We start from the raw sequence: 27,223 nt of genomic DNA, 5'->3' as shown, positions 1-27,223 counted from the left end.
AGTCAACTGCTCGAAAAAAAAGCAAAACAACCAAAGTACTGTTTAGACTTTACACCCATTTTATTTTACAAAACAAAACAAAACTAATGTTTTTTTAAAAAGGGGTAATTACAACCTCAGATGAACAACACATTTTTCAATATGTTATTTATTCATCAAAATTTGGGTCTACAGGAAACATGAAGTCTTTTAAAGAGAAGAACTTGTAAAGGCCAGATTGAAGCAGAAATTTGGTTTCCGAGTAAAACCTTCTAATTAATCTTACAGTTTATTACCTCATAGTTTGTTGCTGTTTTTATGTCTTTAATCAGTGTATGTTTTGCCCTGTGACATTAGCAGCTGTGCTGTGGAGCAAACAGGAAAGGCACCTTCAGGCTGAGAGCATCACAGGGAGCTGAGGTCAGCTTTAGGAGACAAACTATGGAATTAGCCTGCAGTTTATGGGCACACACTCATCCACCCATATGAACTAATTGGCACTTTATGTGTGTGCACCACAACAGTGTGTTACAGATGGATAGTGTTATTCATTTCACCTGTCAGTTGGCATAATATTATGGCTGACCTGAGGTCAGATGCTGGGAAAGTGTTGCTCCAAACCCCATTTTGTCATAAAAAAAATCATTAAAACATTCTCAGTTTTAATCTTACACAACTGTTATCTTCAATAAAATTAATGCAACAAAAAACAGAACCACCCCCAAATCATCTGAAGACAAAAAAGACATCCTGCAGCTGGTGCTGTTTATTCTTCTCCTGGCACCAAAGCTGCTCAGTAAGGTTTCTTCTGCTCAAAACACACACACAGATGAAAACAGGTTTCAAATTGCATTGATATTGGTAAGTAAGTAAAAATACACGTAATTTGTTCATCAGTTTACCTGTGCATATGGTTTTCTTGCTGTAGAGAAAACAAAGAATAGTTCCTCATTTATAACCCATTAATCGATGCAGATCGTTAAAATTCATTCAGTTGGTCATGAGATATTTTGGTAACAGACACACAAACACACATGGGCACCACTAGATAGGTTTGAATGAAACCCAAAGTAATTTTTGGATGCACATCTACAACTGATTAACCTTTGGAGTCAATCCAATTCAAGATGGCACCACAGCCAGTCAACATTAGCCAACACAGCAATGGCTATAAGTCTCTGACTTTAACATTATTGACCAAAACTTTCATAAGTCTGTCATTTCTCTACATAAGATGAAAAACAGCAGGCAGTATGGGTAATTATTCACTATTTAAAATTACAATGTCTCTACGGCCATTTGTGATTCGGCATCCTGCTTGTTTAGGAGCTTCCCACTCACCTGAATGCAGGTAGCGCAGCATCACAACCAGAACAGCCAACAGTAAGAGTATTACGAAGCTGACAATCAGGATAAACATCCAGCTGGTTGGTTCTGAACGAAAACAAAAACACAAAAACAGATTAAAGATATGAGCCTCTAATGCCACCTAGTGGTAATTCACAGCTCTTCATCAGAGCCTTTGACAGGGGGACCAGCTCTCACCTTCAACTTTCAGGATGAAGCTTTTCTTGATGGGCATCCTGAGAGATCGATGGGAAACGCTGCATATAAACTGCCTCTCAGAAACCTTGAGTGAAGCCTGGAGGAAGAAGAAGGCTGACAGAGAGTACGTCATGTCCTGGTTGTGTTTGTGGCTAGAAAGCAGGATGTTTGGCAGCACCTTGGGGAGAGGAGCACCAATACGCTGACCCGACACAGCCGGGTCCTGCTCATACCAAACAATCTCCACATCCAGAGGGTAATAGTTCTCTGCCTCACAGATAACCTTGTGCTCACTCCCTTCTAGCAGCGACAGAATGGGTCCCACATTCAGGGAGACACGAGGAGGCTCTGTGAGGAGGAGGGACAAGGAGAGAAAAATTAACCTCCACGGTAAGACAAATACAATTTAAAGGCATAGCTTTCCCTGAAAGAATGTATATCGCCCGCTGCCTTTAATGATAGAGTTAAGATAATCTTATATCAATAAATGAGTTGTAGCTGTTTGGTCAAACTTTGAAAATAACATTATGTGCATGTATGTGTTGTGAATGACTCTCACCTACCACCACACTCGATTTTAGCACATTTTCTTCAAAATTGACTAAATGATATTCATTTTTTTAAAAATCAGTTTATGTCGGTGGCCATCTTGAATTGTGTTGGCTTTATTCAAGTTATTAAGTTGTAGAGGCAAAGCCAACAAATATTTCCTGAAAGTCTCACTAAAATCTGTCCAGTGGTTCATGAGATATTTGCTAACACACAGACAGAGTTGACTCCAAATAGTTAATGGAAAATAGTTGAAACTAAGATTTTGCACAATCTGTTAGCACTCAAATAATGTCTTGAGGATCAGCCTCAGCTACTTACACAACAAATTTGAGGTCAATATCTGTAAAATTGACTGAGTTATAGCTATTTATGGGTTTTTCTTAAGGTCAGTTGGCTGTGGCAGCCAGTCAGGGTGACTGCAGATGTAAATAATTTGTAGATGAACATCCAATGATTACTTTCTAAAAGTTAAATTAAACAATATCTAGTGATTAAAGAAATACACTTTCCTCTAAAAGTATTGGACCAGTGAGGACAATTCCTTTCCTTTTGTTGCCAACTGCTGTGGCTCAGAGGTCAGAGCAGTCGTCCTCCAATTTGAAAGTTGGAGGTTTGATTCCTGCCAGCAGTCACATGTCAAAGTGTCCCTGGGCAGGACACTGAACCCCTCACTGCCTTTAATTTGTGCCCCCATCAGTGTATGAATGAAGTTTAAAGCACTGATTAGACTGATTAGATTTCCCCTCTTCTCTCAGCTTCCCAGTTGCTTGTTTTTCCCCCACAGAAAGTTTCTGGATTTCATGTTGGTTCCACCTCTATAGACAATAAATGCAGTATGCACAGGCAGAACCCAGATCTGAGACTGAGAGGAGACATTCAGCTCTATTTAATGTTTGAATAACCAATGTAAGAGGACACACCTGGACAACACAAAACACCTGTCAGACCCATGTTCCAATACTTTTGCTTTCCTAAAAGTTTGGTGTCCTGCTACAAATAATTCTATCTTCTCAGTTGTGTATCTGATCCAGATCTAAACACCTGGAAATAAAACTTGCTCTCATCTTTTGATGTCAAATCCAAATGTTTTCAGTCAACAGCAAAAGAAAAGGAACTGGACTCACCGTTCTAGTACTTTTATAATGAATGCATATTGATAACAGACAAAAACACACAGACACACAAAACATTATCGCCCTGTAGCCATTAACAGGGGGTGATATTCAGGTGTGGGAAAGAAATCATAATTGTTTCATTATGAATCACTGTTTGTTTGAATGTTTTTGTTTGTGATGTTCTGAATGAGTGAAAAGTGCTGTATCAATGTAAAGATACCGTATTTTCCGGACTATAAGGCGCACCTAAAAGCCTAAAATTTTCTCAAAAATCGGCAGTACAGTGGTACACCGGCAGGTATACCACCGGTATGCTGCAAAACAACATTTGTTTTTCTCAGGACCCCCAAAATGGCGCCAGTGAAAAGACACGCTTACGAAGCACAGGAGAGGAGAAAATGATAGAGTGGCTGAGAGAGGCGTACGTAAGGAGACCAGATGGTTTTTTCCACACGTCACCGTCCCTGTTGGTCTGCGACTCCATGCGAGCCCATCTCACCGATGCCGTGAAAAACCAAGTGAAGCACAGTAATTCGGAGCTTGTCATCATTCCAGGTGGATTTACAAAAGAACTCCAACCGCTGGACATTGGTGTAAACAGGGCATTCAAAGCTAAGCTGCGAGTGGCGTGGGACCGATGGATGACGGACGGCGAACACACGTTCACTAAGACGGGGAGGCAGCGCCGTGTGAGTTACGCTGTCATATGCGAATGGATTGTGGATGCCTGGGCTAAAGTAGCTCCTTTAACTATTGTCCGAGCTTTCGCAAAAGCCGGCATCATTGCTGAACAGCCACCTGGCAACGAGACTGACTCCGACAATGATGAGAGGGAACCTAGCATGTTTGATCGCGAAATTGCCCAGCTGTTTAATTCAGATACAGAAGATGAGGACTTTGATGGATTTGTGGAGGGAGAATAATAAAAATAATGTAGTTGTATTGTTACATAGCAGAATAAAGTTCACCAAAACTCACCGTTTTGCTTCCGTGACCTTTTTTTTTTTTTTTTGTAAACCGCGTGCGCCTTATAATCCGGTGCGCCTTATGGTGCAGAAAATATGGTAATCTTTAAAGATGATATATACATAGGTGAAGATCATATAAATCTTGGATGCACAATGAAACTATGAAGTAAACTCTTAGGAATAACAATGTGGGAAGTTGTGAAACAGTTACATTTTTGTTTCTATGTTGACTAAATACAATAATTGCTGTGAATCCTCCAAAGCCTTCAATTTCTGGTCTCAAAACTGAAGTAAATGCAGCATCGCTACAACATTATTAAACAATAACACTGATACTATTGAAACTCTAAATTTCTAACGCTTTTAACTTAGTCATGAAGAACAGCATGAAGAACAGCATGAGGAACAGCGTTTTAGACTTAAAGAGTTATCCTAAGGAGAGCTGAGCTCAGGAGAAGAAGTGTAAAAATAATTCACATATACTTCTTAAAGTTCACTCTGTGCTTAGGAATCCCAACTTTAGGACCAAGTCTACATCCTGAAGTTTGACAAGTTTTATTCAGTCTTACAATGTGTAGTTAATCAAAGCTGAAGTTATCAATTATTATTGTCTTTTAGTCAGTTTGATGAAACTCTTAAGACAAGCCTACAAATCAAAGTTTCTTTAAGTTGTTCTTTTTACATGTGGTGTAAAAATTTATATCTGCAGTCATATAGTCTGTCATAGCAGCTATTATTGCTGGAAGTAAAATACTATGACCACTCCTTAGGCTACAACTAGTATTGTCATCAGAAAACGTGTGCATGCTATCATGCTATCAGTCTGCAGAACTTTTTTTTTATCTGAAATGGTGCAGATGGTGGAAAAAGTGGCAATGTCAGTGTGCAGTGTGAATTGAAAACAGCCGATGTCAGTTAAGGCACACAAAAAAAACACTGATTATCGTCTGCCGCCAAAGGCAAAGAAATAATGTTTTTGCTCGTGTCTGTGTGTATGTTCAGTTGCTTGTACCATTAGCAAAATATCTCATGAATCAGAACAGATTATAATGAATGAAAGTATCCCCTGGATGTACATCTACAACTGATTATTTTTGGAGTTGACCCAATTCAAGATGGCCATCAAAGCAAAATAATCCTTGCAAAACACAAAAATGTCTATACTTCAGTCAGTTTTAGAGCTAAAATTTGGTGTGGTACCAGCTGAAAGTCTTCAGTTAGTTGAGCGCCAACTTATCACGTGATATCTCTATTTAAAACTTTGCCATTGACTACTGGAATCAACTCTGTTAGTGAAATATCTTATGAACCACAAGATGGATTTTAAGGAAATTTCCATAAAGTAATTATTGGATTTACATCTACAACTAATTAACTTTTAGACTCAACCAATTCAAAGTTGGTGGACAACCAAATAGTGTTAGAAAACACAAAACTGGCTAAAAATCTGTCAATTTTACAAATAATTTGCCAAAATTTAGTGTGGTAGTAGATGGGCTTTGTCCCCAACACCTACTTCAATTGCAACACATTGTGCAACATATTTTCTTGGCAATAATTGTTGGAGTTAACCCTGTTTGTCTGTTAGCAAATTCTAAACAACAGAACAGATTTTATTGAAACTGTAATTGTTGAATGTATGTCTACAGCTAGTAACTTTTGGAGTCAACCCAATTCAAGATGAATGCCACAGCTGATGAACCTTAGCCAACACAGAAGTGGCTATACCTCAGTGAATTTTGCAGATACTGAGTTACAGTTAAGTGTGACAGTAGCTGACAGTCATTCACAACACATACTCTAAGCATTAACCGATCTTGTTAGATAATGCCATATTGTATGAGATAAAGGTATTTTCAAGGTTTGCCCAAAATGACTAGTCCTACTGCACATCTGACCACTGCACTTATACATGTCCTGCACTCCTCTCACAAATGTCTTCACCACACCTGACTTCCTCATACAGTACCACAGTTTATTACTTTCTGTTAATCATCCCTTCTAAATGTTAATCAGTAAAAAATTGCAGTTTCAAAGATCTATGAATAATGAAATTATTTCCATTGAAAGAAGCTTTTAAATATGTACAATAATTGTGATAGAGGGGTATATATATATATATATATATATCCCAAATATTAGGCAGTAAAAATAATGACAGTGAGTGCTTTCTGCAAGCTGTCACTTTGTTCTCTCACCTTCAATGTGCAGATTTACTTCAACATTCCCCAAAAGTGGATTAACATGCACTGAACAAATATAGCTTCCTTCATTCTTCATCTTAGTAAAGGGGAGGGTATAGGAGGCATCTCCTCCTGCGAGGGCCTTCAGCCCAACACCGGAGCCCTGGGCCTTCCCAGTGCGACTGGTGTGGCTGAAAAGTTTGATCCTCTCTCCACGGTTTTGCCAGTGCCACTCCACTGTGACGTTTGCTCCACGGTGGTCAGTGCTAAACTGACAGTGGAGCTTTTGCTCCGACCCCAGGGTGGCTTTCACTGATGGAGTTTGTGTTTTGACTACCATGGCGACTGTGGAAACAGATGGGAAAAGACAGAAGCATAGAGAGACACATTTAGACATAAAGACAGGCTTACCTACAATACATATTGAAGTGAATGTTGAGTTGTGTAACTGAGCTCAACTTAAGCTGCTGCTAATATGACCAACTTATGGGAAAAGAAAGTCCACCCTCTTTCAGTTTTGGGGTTTTACATATCAGGACATATTAAAAGTGATCTGGTCTTTACCAGATTCTAAACTTATTGAACTCTAACCATTTCATTTCATTATTTATTAAACAAAAAGAAAAAGCTGTGAGTGAAAAACTAAGTCAACCTTCCTTAGCAGTAAAAACCCTCAGCAGTGGTTTGCTGTAGGACTTTTGGTCTCTCACATGGTGGTGGAGGAATTCTGACCCACTCTTCTTTCCAGTGTTGCTTCAGTTCATTGAAGTTTGCAGACATTTGTTGTTGCTCAGCTCTCTGAAGGACCCACCACAGCATTTCAGTCACGTTGAGGTTCTGAACTTTGACTGGACCATTGCAGCACCTTGATTCTTCTCTTTTTGAGCCATTCTGTTGTAGATTTGCTGCTGTGTTTGGGACTGTTTTATTGTGACCCAGTTTGGTCCAAGCTTCAGCTGTCAGACAGATGGTCTCACATTTGAATCTTTGTATAGTGAGGAGTTCAAAACATGCTGTTGTCCATTTTGAGTAAACATCTCCACTTTGGTCTCATCTGTCCAGAGGACATTGTTCCAGATGTTTTGTGGTTCATTCCGATAAAACTTTACAAACCTAAGTCATGCTGCTATGTTGTTTTTAGAAAGAAGAGGCTTTCTCTTGGCAAGCCTTCAAAGCAAGTCTTACTTGTTCAGTCTTTTTCTAATTGCACTGACATGAACCTTAACCTTTAAACTTTAACCTGTTAACTGAGGCCTGAAGGAGTCTGAGATGGAACTCTTGGGTTTTTAACACTTTCTCCAAGCATTGCATAGTCTGACCTTGGGGCGAATTTTCTGGGACATTTCTGGGACAACATTTTCCACTTACAAGTAAAGTGTCTCACTGTAGAATAATGGATTACAGACAGTTTGTAAATGACCTTTAATATTTCCCAGATTGATGGTCAGGAACTGTGGCTCTGAAGTCATTGCTGATGTCTTTAGTCCTTGGCATTGTGCTAAAACACCTGTATGCTCCAAGGCAGCAAACTGATAAAACTTCTGATCAGTAGCTTCTGGCTTCTACTTTCCATCCTGAATCCTTTGGTAGCAGCAAGCGTGGACTTAGTTTTACACAAACAGATTTGCCATTTTGGCTTTTGTTTAGTAAATAATGATATCTGTTGTGTTTTTGTACACTTGAGGTTAGTTTTGAGTAATTTTAGAAGCTGGTAAAGACTAGGGGTACGAAAACCTGCATGGATATTCTCCTGAAACTAGGCATATGCTTAAAACGAAAAAACTATCCTCAAACAAATATTCAGATGTATGAAACTGTGTGTGCACATGAATCCAAACACATTTTTTGTACACTCAGATTAATGGGGAACTAAATGCGCATGAGACACCACCCTGACACCTGACACTCCATTTCAATATACAAATAGATGTAAAACTGTCCTGCATGTGTGATTATCCTCTCTGCAAGATCAAAAATGATGTCAAAATGCAGAAGAATGAAGAATTCAACAAAATGTGACTCAGAGACGCTCTTAATTTAAGTAGTGGGGCACAAAAACCTTGTGTTTGACACACTGTCCTCAGGCATTAGCAGATAAATCATCCCAAAGGGAGACAAAGAGAACTGTTTGAATTTGTTGAAAATTTTTTTTGTCCAAAAGGCCAATTTATATTGACCACAATGGATTCATGGCAACAAAAAAAGAATACAACATCCCAGTGGATGAATAGATATTTTTAGGCACTGTATCCCTGTTTATAGTTAACTTTGACAGTTAAAATGCTGACATTTAATTAAATTCCAATTAAATTCTCCAAGGTTGAAGTGGCATGAGGCTGTGCACGTTTACAAGATCATTTGATTATTGCTATATGTCAACTTTTGTGTGGAAAAAGGCTTACACCACCTTTTTTATGCATATGAACCCATTGTACATGAGGCCCCCGATCTTTTTTTATTATGTCCTTATTTGTACAACCCTAGATTTGAGGGAGGGTGGATTTTCTTTTTACCAGGACTGTATGTCCATCTATGTACTGAGTTTACCTGTGGTAGTGAGTTTCTCTGTATCAGCGATAGGTGGCCACTTGTTGTAGTCCTGCTGTCCTGGTGGAGGATGGTCAGATGGGTGTCTTAGGAAGCCAGTGACTGTAAAAAGCCCCTGACTGTGCTTGAGGGTGCAGGTGAACCACCAGTTATACTCCTTGGCCTCCTGACTAGGCCAGTGGACATGGATACCCTCTGTGCTGTATCTACGCAGCTCACACTCCAACTGCTCTGCTTCCACCCCATCCACGTATCGCCGCAGGTCCAGCTTGGATCCTATAGCAGAATTAGAAATAATAAACTTTCATAGTTTTAGTGCCATCGTCCTGACCTATAGAGCTCAACGTAGCAATGTGACAAGAAAAATAAAGACTGAGCAAATTGTATAGATTTGGCACCATTGGATAAAGCTTGAAAATGCCTTTAATTTGTCACCAGTATCATCCTGATAGGACAAAAACTACAGGAGTTATTACAGTTATGGAATTTTTAAGATTTCAAAACATCTATCTCACTCCTAGAAAACTATCTGCTCGTCTATATAATCACTTGAAAGTTACAGTGAATGTAAATAAGACCACAAAGATCAACTTACTAAGAGAACAAACAAACTTTTTACTTCTCTTATGCAAAATGGGCAGTGGTTTTTGGTGGAATTGATCCCTGATCTGACGCTGACATCTCACTGATCACATGTACTTTCTCTCTAAGACTCGGTGTCTTACCGATTATCAAGAAAGTGATGGTGTGGGGATTAAGAGGAGCGTCTCCTTTTTGACCAAACTGCAGCATAGCCTGTCTGTGGATGAGCTGGGTTTCAGTATGTCCCTCCAGGTTCTTAGCCACATGTTCATCAGTGAACTGACAGGAAAGCCACTGTATCTGCTGGTCACAGTGCACACCTAAAAATACACACAACTCACATTCACTACAGCAGATCTTATACTGCCTTTGGGAATTTACAGTATTGCTGCTGACTAAACACAAACTAACTACAGAATCTCCAATATTTAAGTAATAACAATTCAAACTTACCTGATAAAATAAAAATGTATATCAGCTTCTTCAACAGTCGACTCATTGTGATTATTCATTGGTACTTTGGTTCTTCTTGGTTCGGCAGCACAATGACGGTGTCTCAGGAAGCTTTCGCTTTCATTTTACAGAAAAAAAAACTTCCCTTGCCTGCAGCTGTTGTCACGTGACGACTGAGCATTAGGTTTCACGATAAAACTTTTAAAATATTTCAGAAAATTGCGAATGCATGCAAATAACTTCACTGCTGTAGAGACTTACTTTACTGCGTTCAGTTGTTATTTTCAGGTTTATGGAAGGCCGTGTTGACATCTAGTCAACAAAATGTTGTTTTCAAGTTACAGTGCCAAAAAAATAAATGGTTAATAATAAATTTTTAAAAAGGTAGAAAAGCAAACAAAACATATTTTATACTTCTTTTCAGACGACGCCGACAGGGCTGCAGAACCGAAAGTGTCCAGGGGCGTCGCTGTGACGACATCTCTTAGCTCGTCGTGTCGCTCTTAATTATCGTCACACGCTGACGCGATAAGCCGGAAGCGCTTTTTACAAAAATTCTTCTGAGCATTTATTCGTTTAGTTGGCTTCACTGCGGTTTATGTTGAAGTATTATTGTATGTTTAAGTGACTGGACAGGTTCCCACCGATAGACAGTGAAACAGGTATCTTAGCTGACTCTACCTTCACTCCGCAGCTGCGATCTGACACTAAATATGAATAAAGGTAAAAACATTTTTACTCTTCTTAATGTTCTTTTATGGTCAAAGTATTTTTTACAGCATTTCTGTAACTTTAAGCGTACAAGTTTTTGTTTTTAAATATAAGCTAAAATGACTGAATTAAGATATTATTAGTTGGCATGATAACGAAATGTTCAATGTTAAAAACAAACTTTCAGATGAAAGAACTTTAAAATAAACTTTGTATTTAGGTTAAAAAAACAGGAAAATTACAATGTTTTGACAATTAACATCTTTAGTTTCATTGAACAATGTTAAAAGTTGTCATCTGTCACAGATTTGGCAAATTGAAAACTCATCAAACATTTAATGTTTGAGTTTACCCAAAGATTGTGTTTTTACTGCAGAAAATTGCCATTACCATTTCAACATTTTGCTGATAAAAAAGGACAAATTAAATTGGTTGATTTTTTTGGAATATATGTATTTAAAAACATGAACTAACAGCCTGTTAGGTTGTTGGAAAAGTCTTTTTGCACCTTCAGGAAAATAATAGCTTTTGTTGGAGCAAAAGTTGATGTCAAAACAATTCAATGAAAGATTCTGGGTACTTTTCCTATTAATGAGCAGTGCCTATTTAGGATCAGAGTCCAAACTACTAACCAAGAAAAAAAGGTTTTTGTTTCATTAGGAGACGACCAGGCAGGAAAATCATAAATTCAGTTGTTGGAGCCAAGTTTCAGCTGAGGCAGCTGATCATGTACTACATTAAATGAGTATTGTTCTTAAATGAAACAATGCCTTTTTTATGTAGCAGTTTTTGACAGCAGCTTTACAGGGTAGTGTCTTGTCATGGAGCATTTTTTTTTTTTTTTTGTAAATGTTCACCACAAATTCTTAATTGGATTTATTGTAAATCTGGACCTTGTTGGCAATGTTAAAACTGATTTTCCATTGATTAAAATAAGAAAAATGTCCATGATATCAAACCTGTTGTTGAGGTATTGATTGCCATCTCCCCTACTCCCTATATGACAAATATCTCCATACTAAGTGTGGAATTGTGCTTTTGTTTGTTTCATATAAACATTTTTATAGGTATTATTGGACCTGTATAAAACTGAAATTCCAAAATAATCTTCTTGTCCAAAGCAGATAGATGATTCATCACTGAATACCACTTTGATTCAATCCACAGCCCATTACTGGACCCTCAGTTTTTTCTCTTCAGCCCGTAATGACAGTTTTATGTTTGGCTATTCTGGATGAAAATCACGTTTTATAGTTCACTCACAAATATGGACTCTTGTTTCTGTCCATGTGGTGGTGGTAGTGTTTTAAGTTTTAAATCTTCTAGTTTTTTTGTCCTGAAACATTAGTATTTGTTTTGATCTTTGATCTGTTCAGATCTTGAGTTTGTTTCATTTTTTAAAATATATTTTCTTTGTTTGTATTTGCTCTAAATTTATGGACCCATCTGACCTAAAAAAATGAAGATCTTTTTGTATTGAATGACCTTTTGAAGAAGTTTTAAAATCCTCCCTCAATGCGGTCATGTTTCCTGTCAATCAGCTATAACAGTGTTAAGGTCTGCAAAGCACATGTTTGCAGGTTATTTAGACTTGTGTTTGTATGATGTTTTGCTCCACCTAAGCCAGGGGTCTGCAACCTGTGGCTCTAGAGCCACATGTGGCCTTTTAGCCCCTCTGAAGTGGGTCCTTGTAACTTAGACCAAACAAGACATGAACCTGTGTACGTTTCAGATATTTTTTTCTGTGGTTCACAAGATATTTTGCTAACATTTCAGACAAATTAACACACATTGACAAAACATTGTCACATTGCCTTTAGCGGTCTGCAATAAAAAGTTGTTTTATTATAAGACTGGCTATTGTTTAGATCAGTGGTATCCAATCCTAGTCCTGAAGGGTCACTATCCTGCATGTTTTAGTCTTTTCTCTGCTCTTCAGCAGGTCTTCAAGTTCTGCAAAAGCCTGTTAATCACTAATTCATTCAAACCTAGTGTGTCACAGCAGAGAGACATCTAAAACATGTAGGATAGTGGCCCTTCAGGACCAGGACTGTACACTACTGGTTTAGATGGATGTAGGCTGCAGTCTACCAGACCTCAGTCAAACAAGAACTAACGATTAAAGTAATTAATTTATTTAAATTTCAATTCAGTGTATTTATGTAGTACCAAGTCACAACAAAAGTCATCTCAGGGCATTGTACAGAAATATTCACATGCATTATGAAAGCCATTCATCCACCCAGGCAGCAGCCTAAGCACAGAGGCCCAGACTTTCCTCTCCCCAGCCACTTGGGCCAGCTCCTCTGGGAGAATCCCAAGGCTTTCCCAGGCCAGCCGAGAAACATAGTCCCCCCCAGTGTGTCCTGGGTCTTCCTCTGGGCCTCCTCCCGGTGGCACGTGCCCAGAACACTTCACCGGGAAGGCGTCCAGCAGGCATCCTAATCACATGCCTGAGCCACCTCAACTGGCTCCTCTCGACGTGGAGAAGCAGCGGCTCTACTCTGAGCCCCTCCCGGATGACCGAGCTTCTCATCCTGTCTCTAATGTCCTTTTTCCACTGGCTCTAAAGGTCCTGGCTCCACTCTACTCGGCTTGCTTTGCACGTGTTTCCACCTGCATTTTTTCAAGGCCGGTCCCTGCTTTTGTTGGTGGCGCAAGCTTAGCTCCTGTTCACTCATTGGTCGTGGCTGTGGTCAGATTGAAGCGTAAGAAGAGCGAAGAATACAACTGTACCGTATTAAAAGTTTTATAGTAATAGGACTATAAACAACAGCGTTAGCTTACCCAACAACATTTATGCCGTCTATCCCCCAGCTGAAGGCGCTGTAAAGCCTGAAATCTCCAGCGGATAACAGCTGTCCTACTCCGTGCAACAATCGCGGCATCCAGAGCATTTCTTCCACTGCGTCTCTCTTCCTGAAGTCTCAGGAGAATCCCCATAAGTTTAAAAAAACAAACAACACATGGCCAAAGTTGTCCATAGCTCTTCCGAAGTCTGGAGGTGTGACTTTGGAGCCCCCCCTCCCACCAACACAAGGAGGCGTTCCTCTGCTACTGACCAAACTGGCCGGTGGAAACGGGAGGCATTTTTTACAGAGCAGAGTAGAGTAGAATAGAACGTGGCTGCTCAAATAGAGCCAGTGGAAAAGGGGCATAAGTATTCACAATCTCGTTCTTTCGGTCACTACCCAAAGCTCGTGACCATAGATGAGGGTAGGAACGTAGATCGACCGGTAAATCGAGAGCTTCGCCTTTTGACTCAGCTTTCTTCTCACCATGACAGACCGGTACAGCGCCCGCTTCACTGCAGATGCTGCACCAATCCACCTATTGATCTCTCGTTTCATTTTTCCTTCATTCATGAACAAGACCCCGAGATACTTAAACTCCTCCACTTGGGGCAGTGGAGGAGTTTGGGGCAGAATTGCATTGAATCGTCACTTTATCACAATCTCCCATCCTGAGCAGCACATTGGTCACAGTGGAAAGGAACAATTCCCTTTTAACAGGAAGAAACCTCCAGCAGAACCAGAAACAGGATGAGAGGCCATCTGCTTTGACAAGTTGGGGTTTGAGAGGACAGGAAAAAGACACAGACAAACATAGAATGACTGGATCTAGGTGTAGTTTCTATGGGAAGAAAAAAAAGACAAACACATGTTAATGATGGAAATAATTACAAATACAGACATGGAGAGAAGTGAGGAAATGTGGGCAGTTTGTCCTCCTGCAGTCTAAGCTTTTAGCAGAATTAAGGGATAGCTCAGGAAACCGAGCCAGCCCTGTTTCCGTATTTAAAACATGTAACCATATGATGTTGGTAAATCAACCTTGCTGAGTTTGCAGGTTACAATGATTTCTGCACTCATGTGTTTTCAGATTCAGCAGTTCTTCAGGGGGCATTCCTCCGAGCGGATAAACTGTCTCTCCCCTCCACCCTCTCCATGATTCAGAAAGCAGACTGGAGCCGTGTAAAGCACCCAATCCTGCAGGCTCTCAGAGAAATCTGTGGCATCGATGCACCTGGGGATCAGCCCAGCCTTCCATCTCTGACCTGGAAAAAGAGGATTGTTTGTGTTGTGTGGTTGAAGTTGTTGAGCAAAGAAGCTGAGGAAGATGTTGAGAAGGCGTGGAGGGAGAATCCTTTCTTCTCCCTCCAGAACAGCCTTCCTGAGGTGAACCGTGTTGTCTTGCTGGAGCTGGTGAAGTCGATTGCAGCTGCAGACGTTTTTGCCAGTTTTCTCCTTTGTCTTCCTCCATCTCAGATCTGCACAGAGCTGGAACGGCTGGCAGAACATGTCAGGAGTGATCCTATTGGGGCAGATGATGTCCTCTTTTTTCTAGATGTGTGGTGGGAACTGTGGAAGGGCAGAGACGAAAACACAAGGAAAGAAGGAAGCGTAGAGAAGATATTTGCCAATCAGTTTTCACGTCTCTCCTTGAGGTCCCCTCGTCTATCCCCGCAGGCTGCAAAAAGGTTAAAGCTGGACATATCTGATTCACCAGCATCTTCAGCTAATACTGAGGTTCTGCACATCCTCTTTCATGCTCTTAAAGACCTGGCAGATGACATATCCTCCACAGACCTGTGTTTGCAGTCCCTGTCTGTTTGCCTGGATGCTCTTCACACATCCTTCCTAATAGATCAGGAAGTTGTTCTTCCCGTCAAAGAGAAGTTGCACATCCTGTGTAAAGTTGTCACCACCAGAAGTAAAAATGAGACACCAAGCCCTGAACACATTCGAGAGACTCTTAGAGATCTCCGTGCTTCTCACTCACCGTCTCGTTTTCAGCCCAGCAGGATGAAGTTGAGTGAAGCCCTGAGGATTATAACAGAACTCACACAGTTTTGGCAAGAAAAAGGTCTCCTCGGAGTCCATAACTGCTCAAATCCTTCTTACCCTGCATTCCAGCTGCAACAGAGTGTCCAGAGAGTTCTGACAGCTCTGGGCAAAGCTCCTGAAGCTGTGAGTGAGAAGAACACACTCAGGGGTTTGCTGAAGTCTTTGTCTCTCCCGGACGTAAAGATCTCTGCTGAAGTGCAGCTTCAGGTCACCAGCACTATCATCAGTCACCGCCTGGAGGACTATGAGAGCTTTGCTGAGCTGTTTGCCAGCCAGGCCTCCTGGGCTCATTCCGACAAGTGCTGGATGGACTGCCTGGAGAAGAACCAAGCAGCCTTCAAGCAGCACACCCCCCTCCTCAGCCTCTCCTCCACTCTCATGACTCAGCTACAGACTGAGAGCCTAAACTTCAGCCAGTGCAGGAAAGTGATGAAAATCACAGCAGACATTTTCTCTGCTCTGTCTTTAGAAGACAAAAACAAAGCACTGGCTGACATGCTGAGGTTATCCAGCAGAGGGTTCTTCAGCTTCTCCGTCCCCCCTGCTGTAACGGATGGTTTCCAACAGGAGCTCAACATGGTCTTCAACTGCATCATTCAGGGAGGGGGTGGAGCCTTGGCAGCCACATTGCAGGGTAACCTGAGCACTGCAGTCTCTTTAGTATCGAGAGTAGCCTTTCAAAACCCAGAGGCAGCGTTGAAGTCCTGCTGCTACTCGGCTGTTTTCAATAAGGGAGCGTTCTGTCTTATGGCCAAGATCCTACAGCAGCTGCCTGGACTCCGAGGGCAGAGGAGAGAGAAGGATGAAGAAGATGGAGAGAATGTTGTAGGTGGTACTAATCTGCTCTGTAGGTGTTTACAGGAGACAATCAGGACCAAATCCCTGTCGGTCAGTGAAAAAGAACAGCTCCTCAGGTTTCTTGGTCTGTTGATGACGTCTGATATGATATCTGAGGGAGGAGAGAAGAGACAAAGCTTTCTGTCACCTCAAGAAGTTGTGAAATCCTTCGTCCTGCCCAATCTCTCAGTCAAAGGTGAGGATCCTACAGCAGTTTGATCAGGCTTTATTCTACAAGTGTTTGATTTTTATTGGCATGTCATCAATAATAATAACCAATAACAAGGTACAGGTATGTGGATATGGTTAGATTTGAAACAATTAGACTTGATGCAATGCATGGTCACCGACCACCTGTCACGCCAGAGTTTTAAACTGAGATCATCCTATGGTCAGAAATGACAGCTGTGACCATTTTGGTCAAACCTTGAAAACAACATTATGTGCAATCTTTTGTAATCTCATATGATCTGTTAGCACTTGTAGTATGAGTTGTAATTGACTCGCAGCTACTACCACACCAAATTTTTGCCGGATAGCTGGAAAATGTACTAATTTATAGCTGTTTTTTGTAGACGTAGCTGCGATCATCATCGTGAATTGGGTTGATTCCAAAGGTTAGTCAGCTGGAGATGTCAATCCAGTGACTACTTTCTAAAAGTTTCATTAAAATTTGTTCAGAAGACGCACACACAAACATGAGCAAAAATATTATTGCTCTGTCTTCAGCGATAAACATCAACATTGAATCAAAAAATTCTAAAATATAATTAAATCTGAAACATTTCCTGTAAAACAATTTATGTATTTTTTCACTCTCTGACCAAACTTGAAAGATGAAATATTTTACTGACTAAACGCTCAGCATTTATTGTAAATAAATGACTTTTTTTCCCTTTAACCTAACTAATAATAATATTTCAAGCTTAAGAGAAGAATGAAGACATGCCAGCTGACTCCATCTGTGTTTCCGAGTTTATAAACTCTTTGGAGAAAACTTATTAAAGCTTAATTTGTGTGCAACTTGAATGAATATCAAAATAAACTTTTGCTTTTGGTTACTCAACCAGGCGAGCCGTCAACATGCTGCTTTTGCTGATGCGTTTGCCATTAGGTTTAACTCTGTTATTGTTTTGTGGTTTGAAGAGGTTCTGCAGTCTAAGAATCTAAGATTATTACTTAATATTAAATCTGAAGGGTAATTTTAAATGCCTCCTATCAGGAAAATGAGCTCACATGTCAGCAGAAAGATTTCTCTGATAAACATTGGACATCATATGGTGCCGATAAGCTGTCAGATTCATTTTAAGGATATTTAAAAATTTCCCTCAGCTTTGACTCAGTATTATGTAACCATTCTTGGCAGAATTCATTTTGCCTGAAATACTGATGTGTTAGTCCACCTGTTCTCCATCTCTTCCATATTTCTCCAGGTAATGGCAGCATCGATACAGAGTTCAGTTTGCAGCTCCTCCGCTCTGCTTTGTCTGTGAACATCCAGGAAGCAGCCCCTTCCCCTCACTGGGTATTGGACTGCTCTCCCTTCCCCCTCCTCCATGTCCTGGCCCAGCTTTACAACCAGACTCTCAGGTATGTATTGAGACAGTGCTCAAAACCCTCCACCAAGATCTAAAGTTTTATTCCTTTTTCACACTGCTCAGTTACTATTTTTCATTATAAACCTATCTGGACTCTGCTAGATGCTGGAAGCAGCCACCAGAGGGCGGTGTCTACGTCCGTTCCATGGACACCAAAGAGCTGCTGGAGTCGGTGCTGACCACACTGGGGCAGGTAGTAGGGGCAGAAGTGGCAGCAGCCCCCAGCAGATGGTCAAGAGCTCTGTTCTGGCTCCACAACAAGGTGGAGAATCTGGACTGGACGGTTCACTTTCACCTGAAGCCAGTGTGGGGGCAGCACTTTAAAAATGAGGTGCCCTCATCCCTGCTGCAGGTGTGTCACCTGCCTGAACAGGTAGGAACGCTTTATACAAGAATTGACTGGAACTCAGCATACAGCTGCAGTCAGAGGTTTTGGATTTTTATTGATTAACTTGAACCATTTGTTTAATCCAGAGTGGAATGATTATACAACATACAGCTTCAATGATTTTTTTAAAACAAGAATTGGTGCACAAGTTTGAATTTGTTGTGCATTTTCCCGAATCAACATAGGATCAGAGCTACACATATATACCAACACCCTACTAATATTTGGCTAAATGTCCCTCAGCATGTTGCAGCTCGGTCACAAGCTTTTTGTATCCATCAATAAGCTTCTAGTATAATTTAGAAAAGTATTTGACCACTCCTCTTGGTAAAATTGATAGTTTATTTAAGATGGTTGGTTTCCTGGCACAGACCCAGCTTTTAAATGTAGTCTACACATTTTCAATCAGGTTGATGTCAGAGCTTTGGGAAGTTAAATACAGAAGCTTAATGTTAACTTGTTTTATCCAATCAGAAACCAGTTCTGATGTGTGTTTGGGATCATCGTCCTGTTGGAACATCGAACTGGGTCCAAATTTCAACCATCTAGGTGTTGGTTTAAGGTGAAGTTGAAGAATTTGTCTGTAGTCGTCCTCCTTCATTATTCCACCCACCTTATGCACCAGTACCACACCATGATGCTACCACCACCATGCTTGATAGTTGGTACAGTGAATTTAGGTCTGAAAGCCTCAGTTTGACTCCTCCAAACATACTTCTCATCTTTATGGCCAAAGAGCGCAATTTTTGCCTCATCTGACCATAAAACTTTTCTCCAGGAGGCTTTTGACCTGTCCTTGTGGGCAGCTGCAAAGTTCAGTCCAGCTTGAAGGTGTCGATCTTAAAGCAAGAGTTTCTTTCTTGCTCATGTCAATGTAAAACTGTCTTCACTGTGGACAGTAACACTGGTGTTCCAACAGTTTCCAGTTCATGGCAGACTTGAGCCTTAGTGGTTCCTGGCTGTTCCTGAACTTTCTAACCAATTTCCTTTCATCTAAAGGGGACAAATGAATATTGGTCAGTCCAAAAAGTGCTGCCAAACAAATTATTTTTATGCTGGCAAAGAGAAACCACCTGCTGCAGTCAGTCTCAATCACTAACAGGAAGTTAACGAGTTGAATCATGAGTTCATCTCGTCAAGTTGAAGATTTTAGATTCTCCAGCATCACTTATTAACAGATTTATGTTAATGTATGTATATAATTACCATGTATGCATAGTTCTGACCCTATCTATATCAGAAAAAATAAAACAATAAATTAAACTTTACACCCAGTTCTTACTTTTCATTGTAGTGTGTTGTATCATCATTCAGCAAATGGTAAACAAACAATTCAAATGAATCTTTGAAAGCCCAAAGTTAATTTGATGTTCTTGCACATGATCAGTGCGTGTAAATGTCTGACTGCAACTATATGTATATTCTTTCATTTACTTTTTTAATAAGTAGTGGTTAATTTGAATCTGTGAAATTAGCTGTTTTGTCTGTGGGAGTTCACACTCAGAAGCTTACATTTTCAACTTTTTAGTTTTAGAAGTTCTTAAAAACAGTTTTAATCATTAGTTTGTTGTTTTAGGTATTCTTCAAGCTCTTAAATTTATTTTTGAGTCAATGGTTTGCAGTTATTGTTGTTTATTTTTCAGGCAACTGTTTGTTCTTTCTTTTAAAACTTCTTGATCTTATTTTTAAAGCAGAATTGGTTCACTTGAAAAAGCTTCAACCAATTATTTCACAATAAAAATATTAATATTAAAATAAATCAGTCTGTCTTGTGTCCAGCCAAGGTCTTCTGTTCATTACTTCTGCATTTGGACAAGTGTTCATGAGCAGTTAGGATAAACTTCACTTTAGATGAAAACAGAAAGCAGGAGGACTCAAAATCACAGATGACTTTATCTCTGAGACGATTCTTTTGTTTTTGCCTAATTTTGGATGGTTTGCTGTGATGTTTCCCCCCCTGCAGGAGTGGTCAGGCTTGGACCTGCCTCAGTACAGCCAGGGCACAGGTCTTTTAGCCTGGATGGAGTGCTGCTCTGTGTCCGATCCCCTGCAGTCCATCATGCTGTCCCATCTGTCCCTAGACCAGCACCGGCTCGACCACATCAGCATGTTCAGTAAAGGCCTTCTGGTGACACTGACGCAGACCCTCCCCTGGTGCTCTGTCTCTCAGTGGAGCCGACTGCTGAGAGTCCTGAGGGAGCTGATTGTCTCAAATCGTCTGAATGTCCCCTTCTCTCTGGAATATGTGGACTACCTGCCCCTGCTAGACCTGAGACAGTTCTCATGTGAGCTACGCTTGTCAGTTTTGCTGCTTCGAGTCCTTCAGCTGCTCTGTGGCTCCAGCTGCTCTGACTGGCTGCCAGCTGAAGGCTGGGCCCACGTTAGCAGGTTGTACGCTCATGCTGTGAAGGAAATGATGAACTCAGTAAAAACCAAGCTCTCTCTTCCTTCACCGGCTGCTGCTTCAGTATCTCCACCAGCATCCAGAGACTCAAATTCATCTATCAAAGCTCCTAGAATGTACACAGATTCCCTGAAAGACACAGAAAATCCTCTTCAGAAAATAAACAAATCAAAAACTGAGGAGGAGGTGGACATGGCTCCGAGTCAGGAAGTTCTTTTTGTTCTGAGCCAGCTCTTCTGCCACGTTCAGCACATCCAGGTAGGAACAGTTAGCACCACTCTCAGACTGTAACTGGGAATAGTTTTTTTCTGACTTTTGGTAGTAGTACATCGCACAGAGCAGACAAAATTTGCAAGAAAAAAATAATGTAGGTCAATAGGATTTTGGTTAAACAGATGAGAAAATCCATCTCTCTTTGAAGCTCTACAGCTCAGACATACCTGACAGTAGAAACATCATTCAAAGTTTAAACTAATCACAGAAAGCTGGACTTTACATGTCTTAACTAACATTTTGATATCTTTTATATATATATATATATATAAGTGACATGTGGTGAGGTTCATGGTTGGTGAAGCACTGACTCCTTTAGAGTCAGATTTACAAATATATAAACCCAAAAGGGTAGTTTGTTTAATTGGCTGCTGGTTATTTCACATCTCATCAGCGTTCTCCACACACACACACTCTCTCTCTCTCACACACACACATGTAACGTTACAATAACCGTTTTGGCAGTCCGATGGAGCAAAACAAAAGTTAACGGCTGGCAGCAGTGCACGTGACTGTTACTGGCCTCTGCCTAAAAGGACAGCAGCAACAAGCTCCCGTTGACTCACGTGTGCCCCCTTTAGTGCGTCAGAGTACTGCCCTGCCTCACCCTGTGCCTTTTCATTGCGGTTTTATGTCCCATCAGCAAAACTAAATATGTCACTAACAAACATTAAACGTAAATGGTTAAAGACATTAGCCAGACTGTGGAAAATCAGGCTATATAAACAATTGCAGTTTGTGATGGATTGCACATTCAGAGGTGAGGATCGGCTCGTTGCTGCCGCACTTTGCGTTTCACCCTTGTATTTGAACAGGAAATATGCAATTTCAGTGATTTTGACTATAATAATGTTTGAAATTAGTCATACATAAAGATCAGTGGACAAATATTAATATTCATTTTATGTTATCATTTTTTTTTCTTGTCATGATGACAGGTGAGGCTCTCCCTCACCTGCCTCCCCTGACCGCACATCCCTTATATATATATTTAACTGTACATCAAAATCCTTGCATTTGTTTTCAAACAGTGTGTAAGACTTGTGGTTTTCTCTCAAATCCTCCCAGAATGCAGAGTTCACAGCCAAGCTTTTACAGATTCAGGTTTATTTTAGCTCAAAATATTTGCTTCAAAACAGGAAGTGAAGGGTCTTTAACTTGTCATGTCTCCTACTTACACACAGCGACTGCTTGAGGCTTATTTTTTAGTGTGCCTCTAATTAACTTGGCAGTCAGGGAGTGACAGACCCAGGTGTTTAGTTCACCATAATAAGCCACTAACAACAGCAGGTTTCATGTTTATTTTGATCTTGGCTCTCTTTACACTTTTTATACAGTTCAGACATCAAAATGTAGGCTTACAAAATGATGTTGTAATTTTGATCAGTGGCTGCATTGGCACCTTTCATTTCTTCAGAAATCATTATAGATTTAAATTTATGCACCACCACAACACAAAAAAAGTTAATTTAAAAACAAGTTCAGTAAACAGTTTGTACTTGCTCCGATTTCAACCGCAAAGAAAAAAGTAAAAAATAACTCAGAAACTAATTCAGAACCATTAGTGCTCCAGTCTTCCTCTGTGAAATTTGTTTTCAGGTGATGATGCCAGGAGGCCAGTCGGAGCCTCTATTCCTGTGCAGTTTGGAGATCCTCAGTCACTATGAGGCCATCATGGCTGCTTTCCCAGACAGCTGCGGCCCTGCAGAGAGTGACAACACCCGCCACTTCTTCTCCACCATCACTGACAACCTGGACAACCAGGAAATGAAGGCTGTGCTGCAGCAGAAAATCGCTCAGCTTGTGTCGTCGGCAGCCTGAAACAAATCAACAAAACAAACATACTGCACTCAGCTGGATTAAGATCTTCTGAAGAGATTGATTTGGAATAAGTGAATAAAAATCGATTATTAAATATTATTTCATTCCACCATCGTGTAACAATATCAGATTAATTTGAATCAGAAAAAATGTTTAAGTTATCTACTGTGTACTTGTAGCATTTTGTCTCTCAATTAACATACGTTAGCCTTATGCATTCCCTCACTAATTTTATCAAGGGCCAGGAGAGGCATCCAGTGTAAAACACTTAAATCTTTCATGTGAGTTCACTCACTGTAGTGACCCCTCAGAAGGGAGCAGCCTAAAGAGAAACATGGTTCTATTTGTAGTAGAGTCTGGTTCAAAGCCAGTTACATGCATGGCTTGATCTAAAGATGTTATGTGTTTCAATAAACAATTGGAAAGTCATGTACACCCAGCTCCATCTCAGACTGTACAGGCCTCAGTTAAAGGTGAAAGTTCATAACAGGACAAGTCTTTATCTAATTCCTGACATGTTTAGGAAGGGTTACAGGGGGAAAATTCTATATATATATATATATATATATATACATACAGGGCTGTAGCCAGACTTTAAAAAATACTGAGGTCAACCACTCATTATCCCCTGCACATCAGTTACAATGAAGACCAAAACTTAATTAAAATAGAAGCATTTATTTAAAACATAAGTGACTTGAATGTGTACATGACATGTATTTGTGTGTGTTTGTAAATCCATGGGGATCAACTTCATCTGGAGCAACAGAGGACTCAGGGCACAAGTGACTTGTCATGGTTGTGCCCTGAGTCCTCTTCAGATGAAGTTGATCCTCGGAATTGAAGGAGAATATTTTCAGCAAGTTACCTCGGTTGTGTTTCACCGTAAGTGGCGCTCTTCTTCTTCTGGTCTTTATTTTAGCAGTAAGGTAGCAAAGCTGCACTCTTCTTTGTAGACATTGAGTTTGGCTGCAGCTGCACACAGTTGCAGCGCCTCCTACAGTAAACTGGTGGAGCTACGCAGAGAACCACGCTGTTCAAGAATTGTTTTGATTAATTTTTTTATTACAACTAACATTCAAGGAAAACAAGTCAGTACATCGAAGTTTCTCATTGTCTAAGTCAGGGTTTTAACTCCTATCTTCTTCCAGCCCACATCATCTGTGGAAGGAACAACCTGTCTCAGTTTCTGAACACAAACCTCTTCACAAACTGTAAACTCATCGTGGAGAGTCACAAGCATTCATTTTGCATTTAAAGGCCTACCATACAGATCATTTTCATAACAGTTTCTTTTGGACATCTCGCAGTCATTGAGTCAACCATGAACTCCTCTGTAGACCGAAGGATTTTAAAGTCAAATATGAGGCCATCTGTCCAACAGCTGAAGCTTGGACCAAACTGGGTCATGATGCAACAGGACAATGATCCCAAACACAGCAGCTAATCTACAATATAATGGCTCAAAAAGAGAAGAATCAAGGTGCTGCAATGGTCCAGTTAAAGTCCAGAACCTCAACGTGACTGAAATGCTGTGGTGGGTCCTTCAGAGAGCTGAGCAACAACAAATGTCTGCAAACTTCAATGAACTGAAGCAACACTGGAAAGAATTCCTCCACAACCATGTGATAGATCAATAAAGTCTAACAGAAAACCACTGCTGAGAGTTATTGCTGCTAAAGGAGGATCTATAATCATGGGGTGAACTTAGTTTTTTAACAAAAAAGTTTTCCTTTTGGCTTAATTTTTGTTTAATAATTAATGACATGGTGGAATCTGTGGTTTTTTAATATACGTTTGAGGTTAGATTTAAATAATTTTATAACCTGATAAAAAACAGAACATTTTTGTTATGTGCTCTGACATAAAACTGCAGAATTGAAAGAGGGTAGAGTGTCTTTCCTTATGGCTGTAGTGGGTGAACTTGCAGTAAAGACGGCTAATAGTGACTACTGCACACAAGAAACAGTAGAGCACCATGCTCAGCTGTACCACTGCACCAATATGCCAAAAATATTTAATATAACAATTGAATTTTTATGAATCACACTATTTGTTGCCTTCAAACAACTTTAATTTCACTAAAGACAGAATCGATAGTGTGTTTAGGGACTTCACAGGACAGTTCTGGTTAAATTTGTTTCAGAAAAAAAGGTGCTGACTGGAAGCAAGTTAATTATGCTAGAAGCAGAAAAATAAAATGATGAATGGACAAAGAAAATGGATCCTTTCAGGATTCAAACCAGTCTTTTGCTTGAAAGATGGAGCCTTTCACCTCTAGGCCAATGACTTAGCTTCAGTAGACATTGTTTTTCAAGTCTATGCTATATCAACTGCTCCAGTCTTCAGTTGGACTTTCAATTTCTTACGAGTTACGAAAGAAACACGTCCTATCTTTTTTTCTTTTTTTTTTTACAGAACATGTAAAGCAGATGGTGAGGTGAGCTTCTGTTTAAGCAGCAGGGCTGGGCGTTCAAACACAAGATTCAAATGTGAGGTGATGAAAATAGTCTTGTTCCAAATGTTTAATTTTATTGAGAAGTGGAAATATTGACATTGTGTGACTTCTTTGTTGATGGTGAACTTTTCCAAAATAATTACTCACTGGAAGCAAATCATTTCGGCTAGCTGCAGAAAAATAAAACATTAAATGGCCAAAGGGAATGAGAGGAGATCTAAGGAATCAAATCCAGGTCTTCTACATGAAAGGCAGGAGCTCTAACGCTGCAGCATGGACTGTACCACTGTCAGAATAAAGGGGGAACATATTTTTTAAAAGGCATAAATGTATTGTTTTGCCTACATAAATGGTGGATTTGCTTTTTGTTTGTTATATTGCTTAAAAGTAGTTTCCTTAAATGATTTATTGGGGAGACAAGCTCTGTTTTTTCCAAAATTGTGGGGGTCCAGACCCCCCTGACACCCCAGGATTTACACCCATGGACCTTGGCTCTAATATAAATGATTAAATCCATTATTCTGTAAAAATGTATAATGCCTAAACAAATTGTAGCTGAGTTCCAACAGTAATAAGTTCCTAATCCTCATGTCCCTACAGCCTTCACATTTATTGTGTCCTTGGAACAGCTCATTCTTTCAGTCATGATCCATACCTCATGACCGTAGGCGAGGGTTGGAATGTAGTTGGATAGTAAATCGAGAGCTTTGCCTTTTGACTCAATTCTTTTTTTCACCACAACAGACTGCCTTCATTACTGAGGATGAGGCCCCAACCCTCATGAACAAGACTCCCAGGTACTTGAACTCCTCCGCTTGAGGCAGAAACTCATTCCCGACCCAGAGGGAGAATTCCACTGTTTTCCAGTTGAATCCTTCTAATCCAATCCAAATGATTTCTCAGTCAGATTCGATATTGTGTTGTTGAGTGTCAGCATCAGTCCTCAGATGTTGTATTTATTTATTTTCACAGACAACAGTGCTGGTTGTACATAACAACTTTTGCCACTAAATCTCAATACAAGATTCTTGCACAAAAGCAGTTGTGTAAAACATGAAGAAACCTTAAAACTTACTCCTTTGGTTTAATATTTAGGAACCAATGAACTCTTCAGTCTGCCTTTGTCTTGTCTTTGTCCCCCTGCTGTCTCCTCTGTCTTTGGTAGAGTCGGTTTGCTTTCCTAAGCAGCAGGATAAACCAGTAGATCTGAGGAGCCAGGATGACCAGGTTACCCACATTGCACTGCAAAGGCAGATGAAAGGCCACTTTGTGGAGAGGAATCCCAAATTGCCGGCCGTACATATAGTACATGAAAGGAAAGACAAGGATCCGACAGGTAAAAAAGGTCAGGAGCACAAAGAAACCATTGATTCTGTGCAGTCTGGTGTTGTCGAGACGTAGCTGGAGATCAGGAAGAGATGAGGCAAATTAATCTGGAGCTCAATCAAACCACTGTCAAAAAGTTTGAATTTTTAGCCACTTGCTTTAATTTGAACCTAATTTAGTTAAAAGAGACAGTTTTAGTGCAAAAAAAGGTGTTGCTGTTCATGTCGTTTACCTGAATGAGAATCTTCCCAGTAGAGACGAAAGGAGTGCTGAGCTCTGTGGTGAACAAGCAGCCAATGAAGAAATCCCCCAGGCCTCTTCTGAAAAACTGACATTCAGACACAGCACAGTCAGCAATAAGCCAAAGCAGGCAGGATTTATAACGTGTAGGCACCACAGACTCATATGTTGGTGTAGATTCTCAGTCATCCGGCCAGGGGCGGCTCCAGATAATTTTTTCTGCAGGTGCTAAGGGGGTGCTAAGCATTTTATTGAGGGTGCTAATGAAGGATTATTTGTTCTTACAGTTCTCAACACACACAGACGCAAGCACAAACATATATAATCATATATATATGGTATATAAATGAAGAACAGAATGACATATACATATGTATCTGTGATAGGCCGATATCT

The 27,223-nt window shown here is 40.3% G+C and overlaps 3 protein-coding genes across 4 annotated transcripts in view; 1 reads left to right on the top strand and 2 right to left on the bottom strand.

Annotated features, from left to right (window-relative positions):
• Positions 1-36: 36 nt before the first annotated feature.
• On the bottom strand, positions 37-10,379 carry dhrs13b.2 (dehydrogenase/reductase (SDR family) member 13b.2). Of its 2 annotated transcripts, XM_017434171.3 has the most exons (9): positions 10,186-10,379; positions 9,925-10,080; positions 9,615-9,791; positions 8,890-9,165; positions 6,358-6,687; positions 1,525-1,872; positions 1,321-1,413; positions 882-901; positions 37-787 (listed from the first exon to the last, which is right to left on the bottom strand). In XM_017434171.3, exons 2-9 carry the CDS (start codon positions 9,968-9,970, stop codon positions 773-775), a joined length of 1,305 nt encoding a protein of 434 aa, XP_017289660.1. In that variant the 5' UTR covers positions 9,971-10,080; positions 10,186-10,379; the 3' UTR covers positions 37-772. The 2 variants fall into 2 exon arrangements, with proteins under 2 accessions (XP_017289660.1, XP_017289661.1); XM_017434172.3 differs by having other exon boundaries at positions 9,925-10,379.
• Positions 10,380-10,449: 70 nt separating this feature from the next.
• Positions 10,450-23,232, top strand: gemin4 (gem (nuclear organelle) associated protein 4). Its single transcript, XM_017434131.2, has 6 exons — positions 10,450-10,647; positions 14,518-16,515; positions 17,753-17,909; positions 18,020-18,290; positions 20,269-20,967; positions 22,582-23,232. Exons 1-6 carry the CDS (start codon positions 10,638-10,640, stop codon positions 22,801-22,803), a joined length of 3,357 nt encoding a protein of 1,118 aa, XP_017289620.1. The 5' UTR covers positions 10,450-10,637; the 3' UTR covers positions 22,804-23,232.
• Positions 23,233-25,140: 1,908 nt separating this feature from the next.
• LOC108246532 (TLC domain-containing protein 3A) overlaps positions 25,141-27,223 on the bottom strand; it is a 6,128-nt gene continuing 4,045 nt past the window's right edge. Inside the window, exons 4-5 of the mRNA XM_017434132.3 lie at positions 26,820-26,915; positions 25,141-26,662 (exon numbers count right to left, since the gene is read on the bottom strand). Coding sequence (XP_017289621.1) covers positions 26,372-26,662; positions 26,820-26,915 — 387 coding nt within the window. The 3' untranslated portion in view covers positions 25,141-26,371. The remainder of the gene's footprint in view (positions 26,663-26,819; positions 26,916-27,223) is intronic.

Source organism: Kryptolebias marmoratus, linkage group LG2 (genome assembly GCF_001649575.2).
Source record: "Kryptolebias marmoratus isolate JLee-2015 linkage group LG2, ASM164957v2, whole genome shotgun sequence".
NCBI classification, from domain to species: domain Eukaryota; kingdom Metazoa; phylum Chordata; class Actinopteri; order Cyprinodontiformes; family Rivulidae; genus Kryptolebias; species Kryptolebias marmoratus.
The sequence above is the reverse complement of the archived record's forward strand: the minus strand, read 5'-3'. Positions and strand labels throughout refer to the sequence as shown.